The 8,401-nt window shown below is 45.4% G+C and overlaps 1 protein-coding gene across 3 annotated transcripts in view; it reads left to right on the top strand.

The window, feature by feature from the left end:
• TTC28 (tetratricopeptide repeat domain 28) overlaps positions 1-8,401 on the top strand; it is a 102,616-nt gene that overhangs the window by 49,767 nt on the left and 44,448 nt on the right. For 2 of the 3 annotated variants that reach the window (XM_031057417.1, XM_031057416.1), the window contains exons 2-3: positions 5,384-5,531; positions 7,129-7,163. In XM_031057417.1, coding sequence (XP_030913277.1) covers positions 5,384-5,531; positions 7,129-7,163 — 183 coding nt within the window. Of the gene's footprint in view, positions 1-5,383; positions 5,532-7,128; positions 7,402-7,916; positions 7,931-7,988; positions 8,018-8,401 lie in introns of all 3 variants that reach the window. The other variant, XM_031057418.1, reaches the window with a different exon arrangement.

Below are 8,401 nucleotides of genomic sequence, written 5' to 3'. Positions count from 1 at the left end.
GCATCGGAGATGATTCCTGGTGTTTTTGGCATCTTCTCCTGGTCTGGCAAACCAAGGGAGCATTATGGAAGAAGCATTTTCTGTGTGTTTGCCTTTCCTGCCCCCATAGCCAACTGTCCAGGATCTGAAGCTGACAGCAGCACGAGGGTGGCTGGAGTTTCCTCCCCTGTGTACAATGGCAGCCTTTGTCTAAGACCAAGGTGCTTTTTTTCAAGTTTTCCATGTTTGTTTGACAGGAGTTTTCTGCTGCAAGTTCTTCTGATGCTGTTCCAGTTTTGTTCCTCTATCTCAGTTATCCAGTTAATGTTGGCCAGCATTGTGCCATGTCCATGAGCCTGTGGGGTGAGGTTTGGTGGCAGAGGGACCAGGTGAGCCTGGCAGGGCAGGGTGGCTGTGGGATTCCTGCAAAAAGGGAGGAGGCACAGGAGCTCCTAAGCAGGGAGGGGAGATCCCAAATGTAGAATCTGTTGCTGCATTCCTTGTGGGCAGGACCTTGACTTGGTTTTATTTGGCAAAATCTTAGGGAACTTAAAGGTACAATTCATTATTTACATGCTGTGTCTTTGTACTGTATTTTTATCTTCATTGTATATTTTGTATTAATTATAAACGCGTTACTGTTGCCTGAAACAGTTCTTGCATATTGATATCAGAAGATTTAATAAAAATTTCAGCTTCCTTCTTGATATTGGCCATTCAGTAATGACATTTGCATTCTAATCCTGTTTCAGATTGCACAGGGAAATCTAGCATTCAGGGTCTAGCCAGTTTCCTAGATGGGATCTCAAATGATGAGATCAAAAAAGCTAATAAGCATGTTTATTTGTGTTCCCTGGACACTGCAGCCATCAGTCCTGCGGCAGCTCCTAGTAGGACAGACAGAAATTCTCCTTTTCCATTAAATGGGCTGTAATAAACACAAGTGGGAAATACTGGTGTGTACAGAAGATACATGGGTCATTAAAGCAAGCAGAAAACCTAGGACTTGTGCTCAGAATTGCAGAGAGGGGCTGTGCCTGCCCAGGCAGATGCTGACTGTGCTGTGGCTTGGCCCCCAGAACTGCCCTGTGCTCTTCTCATGCTCACACAAGTTTGGTAAAATTATATTGAGGGTAGGAAAAGCAGTAAAAAACTTAATTCCAGCCATGAAAACGTGGAATACTCTGAAAAGCATGGGGCAAGTCTGCAAAAATGGGTGGGAAAGCCTGAATGAGGTAGGAAGATTTATTCCCCTTTGGGTGCTGTGCTGGGAGTGATGCCACTTCACCTGGCTGGGGTCTGTCCTGAGGCCAGCAGTGTGAGCAGCATCTGTGTTTTGCATGGCTCAGAAGTCTCAAGAGCCAAATATATTTTGCCAGTTAATTAATTAGAGTAATTTATTTTTGCTTCCAGAATATCAACAGTGCTTTCAAAGGTATTATGGATAAGTAGTGCTGTCTATTCCTTGTGCTCCCTCCTTCCCTTGGCATATGAAATTGGTAACTGGGCAGAAGCTCAGCCTGTTGTGCAGAAGGCTGAGCCCACCTGTCTGTGAGAGCTTGCACTGGTGTTTAATTCTCAGAGATGTGTGGGAATCTCACTTAACAGCCTCTCCAACGTAGAACTTGATGAGATTGGCTGCTTTGTAGAGCTGTTTTGGACTCTTTAATCCTCTTCCCTTCCCAAAGAGCTCCTGCTGGCAGGAGCTGCTCTCCCTGTCCTGCAGGCACTGGGTGTGCTGGGCAGAGCTCAGGCTGGAGGGGTGGCTGCAGGTGCTGGGAATCCCTGACATGCTGGGACTCTGGAGGTGGGGACAGCACAGCTGTGTCCATCCTGCTAAAACAAGGACAGGAGAAAATAATTCCCATTGAGGGAGATGCATCTGGTGCCAAATTCCAGCTGAGAATGAGGCTTTCTTCTTGCACAGTGCCTTGTTCCTGGAAAGTGTGGCGCAGAGACTGCAAAAATGAAAGAGATGGTTCCAGCTGTCTGTATTGAGACAATGAGAATGCAGAGCCAGGTTAGAAAACACCTGCTGTTTCTGTCTTGTCTTTAGCGAAATATTGTCTCTCTCCTTGCTTTAATCTTCTTAAAAGGAATTGATAGTTTTTTCTTATTTGAGATCACTGGGAAATTAATGTAACTGTTACTGTAGAGTGAGCACTGTAGTATCTTCACATAATGTGATTTAAAATTTAAAGCTCGCTCAGCAGGGGAAGGCTCTGTCTGTGTGGGGACCAGGAGCTGCTCCTTGGCTCATTCCTTGAGCTGCAGCTGCTGGCTCCCTGCCTTCCCTTTTCCTCTCCTCTTCCAAAGGGTGATTCTCACCATTTCCTCTTTGCAGACTTTTCCCCTTGATACAGTGTCTTCATTCCAGTGCTAAACTAACTTGTGAGTGCCTCTTGGGGAGGAAATAGGTGATGTGAATGCTTTTTATTTATTTAGTTAAAGGTCCGTGGGGAACACAATGTGCAGAAAGCATTCTTGTGTATGCTGGAAACTGGAAGAGGAAGGAAGGAAAGGTTTTTTGCAGGAGAAAAATAGGCCAAAAAATGTACTTTCTGCTATGATTAATAGGGTTCTCTTTTGGGCTTTGAATGTTGTGTTTGTATTCAAATTAAGCAGTTTCCAGGGGCACTTCCAGGAATAGATGTGGGGAGCGGATAAAAGCCCTTTCCATAAAGGATGTTCAGAATGTGCGGAACTGAACTGGACATTCATGGGTCTTGTCTCCTCCTGTCACCTGCAGCCTGTGTGTCCCCTCCATGTGCAGGGTTCAGGGGATGGGTGTGGTGTTTGTGAGGTCCCCAGGACAAGGTGAGAGATGAGAATTTGACTCTAAGTTCTCAAAAGGCTGTTTTATAATTTATGATACATGATATGATAAGATATGATATTATATTATATATAAAATGCTCTACTAAAACTATACTAAGAAAGAGAAAGGAGACATCAGAAGGCTAAAACAAGAATGAATAATAAAAACCTGTGACTCCTCAGAGCCTCGACACAGCTGGACCATGATTGGTCATTAAATTAAAACAATTCACATGGAACCAATCAAACATTCACCTGTTGGTAAGCAATGTCCAAGCCACATTCCATAGCAGCCAACACAGGAGCAGCAATCAGATAATTATTGTTTTCATTCCTCTCTGAGGCTTCTCAGCTTCCCAGGAGAAAATCCTGGGCAAAGAGGATTTTTCAGAAAATATCATGGTGACAGATGGGTGGGTTCTCATTTGTCAGCATTCAGGATGTGCCAGTGAAGCACAAGGTGCTGAAGATGCCCCACATGGAGCTCAGTGCTGGTGGCTGTGTGTCCTTCTGCACAGCTGAACCAGGCAGGCACAGCTGTCCTGACCAAGCAGCCTTGTGGGCTGGAGAGGTCCCAGTCAGAGTCGTGCTGTGTCCACTTCCCTCTCTCATCAGGCAGTAAAGAAAGCAATTAGATGGTAATTCTGCAAAAACAAGACTTAATAGTGTACAGCATGATTTAGGTGACAGTTCACACTCTGCTGGGAGGACTTGTGCTTGGTGGCTGCTGCATGTTGTTAGTTCTTTGTATTTTCTTTGATTTAAAGCTTCATGCTTGTAATCTAGTTAACAGTGAATTGGGTTTCCAGTACAGTGGCTTGTTTGGTTCAATAAGAACACATTTATACTAAAGGTTAATGAAAAGCATTTTGCTTTCATTGAATTCATTAAAAGGGGTTCTACAATCAAGACTTACTAATGGAAAAGAGATTAAATATTCATGTCTCTAAATTTCTCACATCATTTCTGATTTTCCTTAATCTCTGCCTTCCTGGATTGGAGTCCAAAAGTGCCTGAATGCTCTAACGAGTTCAAAAATTAATTAAAGATTTCTCCTGTTTAAGTAAAAAGACTTCCCAGATGTATACCTAATGTATCTTGAGTGCAGATCTCTGTGCTATTACAGACCAAGAGAGAGTGATGAGGTCCTAGCCAAGAGAGCCAATCTCAAGGAGCAGAATTGGTTCTTAAAGCACTTTTAAATCATATAAATAATGCTTTATCCTCTTTACTTGTGCTATTGAAATAGGTTTGAATGAACTCAAAGTGCAGCAAAATTTGCATTAGAAAAATATTAGCTGGGCATGATTATAAAATCTGAGTAACAGGCATCAAAGGTGCTTAAAGATTCAAGACCTTTTTATAACACAGTGTGCAGATATGTGTGCTACAAATAACCTGGTACTTTGTAAATACTGGATTGTGGTTTCTGTGGTCTTTTCCCCCAGTATCTCACAGGCAGCTCTGGATACCCTTTCGGCCAGGGCTTTGCCTGTGTTCATTGTGAGAGCAGGGTTTGTGTCTGAAGTTCCTGCTTTGTGTGTAGGTTCCTGGTATGCCAATTTGTGCAGATATGGGAGCTCTGTTTGGGAATGCTTTGCAGCTGCATATTGATGTTGCTGATGTAGAAATGGAGATACATGGTGATAGGAGATACAAGTTACTTTGAAGGTATTGCAGGTTCCCATAAATGATTTTCTGGAAAATTAAGAAATGAAGAAAAATGGTCTTGTAAACAGTTTCAGAATTATGAGTGTCTTTAGTCTAAGAAGCTTGTACAGATCAATGTACACATGTGTATGTGTGTGTGGGTTGTATAAATAGTACACTTAGCAAGTGGGGCAGTGCTGGACAGTGGAGAAAGAAGACTCAGCTCCTGGCTGCATCTTTGTTGTGTTTCATTGCAGCTTGAGATTTCAGTACATTTTGGGCCCTGCTAGTGCTGGATGTTGATACTGGACACATTGGCAAGAGCTGATGAGAGAGGAAGTGAGTTGCTTTTGTGCTGTGTGAGCAGAGACTGGAAAGGAGGGTCTTGAGAAAAAGTACCTGGTTATAAGTAGTTAAGAAATAGTATTTGGCCAAATCCAAGGGGAAAGCTTTGCCTTACTAGAAGTGACCAACCCTGGTCCCCAGAACACTTCAGAGGCCTTGCTAAAGCTCAAAAGGTGATAACAATGAGGGGGTCCACGCTGGTTGGGTTCACAGACTGGACAGTGTTGGTGGCAGTGATTGTAACCTCGTGACCAGAGGTGCCATGGTGTGGCCTGTTGTCCACCAGCATGAGGTCAGGAGCCGTGTTATTGTGCCTGTTTGTGATGGCTCAGTGATGGGCATTGCTTTGCCTCTGTCCCTGCAGGAGCTGTGTTATTTGTTCCTGTTTGTGACGGGCATTGCTTTGCCTCTGTTCCTGCAGGAGCTGTGTTATTTGTTCCTGTTTGTGACGGGCATTGCTTTGCCTCTGTCCCTGCAGGAACTGTGTTATTTGTTCCTGTTTGTGACGGGCATTGCTTTGCCTCTGTCCCTGCAGGAGCTGTGTTATGTGTTCCTGTTTGTGATGGGCATTGCTTTCCCTCTTTCCTTTCAGGCATACTTCCGTCAGGGCGTGGCCCTGCAGTACCTGGGACGCCATGCAGATGCTCTGGCCGCCTTTGCCTCGGGGCTGGCGCAGGATCCCAAGAGCCTGCAGCTCCTGGTGGGCATGGTCGAGGCCGCCATGAAGTCTCCCATGAGAGGTAAGCACATGGGGGTTCTCAGGGTCTCACCTGGTGCTGAGTTAGCCAGAGCTGGGAGTCCCAGAATCTGAGCACAGGAGAACCTGGAGGGCTGAAGGGAAGGATTTCAAGATTTGGCTTCTCTGCCACATCAGAAGGATGCCAAGAATGGAGCCTGAAGTTACAGGAGGAACTAAAACTTTCTATTTAAGCTGGTGATAGCCAGCTTGAGGGGCACTGGAGATGAATCAAGCTGGGTTTGTACAGCAGTTCCCATGGAGTCCTTGTTCATTTTTCCTTTCTCCAGTATCAGTGCAGGCAGAGGTGTGTGCTGCTGTGACACTGCCTGTGTTGTTACTGGAACAACTTCCCACAATGTTTAGGTTGGGAGCAGCACATCTGAAATGCCCCAGGCCAGTGTTTGCCCCAGAAGTGCGCATCAGCAGCTTTTCTGTGGTACTGCTGTCTCTGAAAACACAGCATTCCAGAAGGCAAAAAGGCTGCTCTGCTAATTCGCTTCTGTTCAAGCAGTGTTTGCAGTCACAGAGACCTTGAAGCCATATGAGCTGTGCAGTGTTTTTCTCTTTCATCGTGTCCCCATTTCCAAGATTTTTTTCTCTAGAGGAAGGGGGTTGTCTCCTCTTAGCTCTGTGTCTCTTGCAGGCTTTGTGCTGCAATGCCCTAATGCTGTTAATCAGGAGGGAACATGGCAATTGTCCTCCTCAGCAGATGGTGCTGGGGGCCACAGGGCTTAGGAGCCAAGGAGCACTGAAATGAAAAAAATATCCTTGTTGGTATTTGCTTTTTTACAGTGTTTTTCTCCATCTTCCAAAAAGAATTCATTGGGAAGTTTCTGTCCTATACAGCAGTTACCTGGTGAATGCAATTTAATTTGCTACCCAGAGGTACTAAGGCTGCTGCTTAGAATGCAGGCTACATGGTATTCTGTGGGAGCATCCCCAAATTTGGCAGGATGATCTCTGGCTGACTGCCCTGCAGCTGTGTGTCAGCTGTGCTCCCTGCTGCAGTTAGACAAATTGAAGCAGTTGGGCAGGTCCAGTGCTATCATGCCACAGGAGCACTGTCTCCTGCAGAAGGAGCAGCTTCTTTTTGCAGTTTTGGTCACCTCTCTTAGCACACATCATGTGCTTGGGTATCTGGACAGGCACAGACTTTGCAGACATTCGTCTGAAGGTTTGTGCTTAAAGAGCAAAAACTGCAATGCTCTCAGACACTGCAGATGGCCTGTTTCCAGTTTCCTACAAAATTCCACAGATATCTTCTGTATTCCTTCTGCCATTAGGCCAAACTTCAGAGCTCAGAAAGAGACTGCTCTATGCTGAGACTGCTCTAAGCTGCCTTTTTTTATGCTGCCTTCCTGAAGTGCTTTCTGCGAGGCAAACAGCAACTTGCCAGGTGATCTGTCTTGATGTGCCAGATCTTAGATGGTACCTTTGAGCCCCAAGCTCCCTTAATAAATCTTCACTGAATTTGGGCTGTCTGGCCCTTAAATAATGTGTCATCTGTTTATAAAAAAGTCAAGATGAGTTGTGAATGTGATTCCTGATGCAAATATCTTGGTTTGCTGAGTACCTCTGTCTTCGGTTTTGCGCTTCAGAGTCCCTGGAGCCCACCTACCAACAACTGCAGAAGATGAAGCTGGACAAGAGCCCCTTTGTTGTGGTGTCTGTGATTGGCCAGGAGCTCCTGACTGCAGGCCACCACGGGGCCTCTGTGGTGGTGCTGGAGGCTGCCCTGAAGATTGGCACTTGCAGCCTGAAGCTGCGGGGGTCGGTGTTCTCTGCGCTCAGCAGCGCCTACTGGTCCCTGGGGAACACAGAGAAAAGCACTGGATACATGCAGCAGGACTTGGACGTAGCCAAGAGTTTAGGTAAGAATGCTCCTTTCACTCCTGGAGTGCTGGGTTGGGGGCTGGTGAAACAAATCAAGAGCTAGGTTAATAATCAGCATCTCTCTGGAATGCTCAGGTTTCTGTGGGTTTTCACAAGGTGCTAAATCTGATGTGAAGCTTCTGAAATGTGCAGAATGCAGGTTTGTGCATCCCTGTTTGCCTGCCTGTGTGAAGGGGCAGATGATCAATGGATGTGCTAAGGTTTTCCAGGGTCTTCTAATTACCTGATGTCATGTATGTGAGAATTACTCTTACTGCCTGTGTTGACTGGGGCTCAGAACCTTACATGAGTCTTATATGAAGCCATCTGCTTTTCCAAGATGGACAAAAGTACTCACTCTGAGAGTCTGGGGCAGTAGCCAGGGAAGGAACAAATTAGTAGTGACACAATGATGAACAAAGAGTGTTTAAAAATAAACAAATTCAAAAATCCCTCTTGAGTACAGTATGTTCTGCACAACAATGAGAGCATTTGGCTTTGTAGGGTGCTGGAGGAGAGCAGACAGGTGTGAGACAAAGCCCTGACTGTGCAGAGCTGGAGAGACAATGCCAAAGGCTTGAGCCAGGACTGTTCACTGAGAGCACAGGGACTGCTCTCTTGAAGATGGTTGTAGGTGTACTTTGTACATCTGAGCTGAACCGTGCTGCAGAATTGCTTTCTGGAGAAAGCTGGCACGCTTTGTGCTTATTCTAGGCCTTGGCCATTGTCTGACCTTCACAATGTCAAGCAAGGAATAAACAGGGAGGAATGGAAAATTGCTGAGTGTTAGACCACAGAAGAAATTAAAACAATTCTAAAAATAAGGTTGATGGCTACTGTAGAAGTTTCTGAAGGCCAGCAAAGAGGGAAGTTTGGCTGTGTATTTAACATAAAGATGAGTTTGTTCTAATTCTTGTTCTCATACCAGAGCGTCACTTGTACCCCATATTTCTGTCTTCCCACTGGATGCTTCCAGCAGTGCCTGTATTAGCTAATCTT

This window comes from Geospiza fortis, unplaced genomic scaffold (assembly GCF_000277835.1).
Source record: "Geospiza fortis unplaced genomic scaffold, GeoFor_1.0 scaffold408, whole genome shotgun sequence".
Taxonomy (NCBI): Eukaryota; Metazoa; Chordata; class Aves; order Passeriformes; family Thraupidae; genus Geospiza; species Geospiza fortis.
This window is presented reverse-complemented; position numbering and strand designations above follow the sequence as displayed.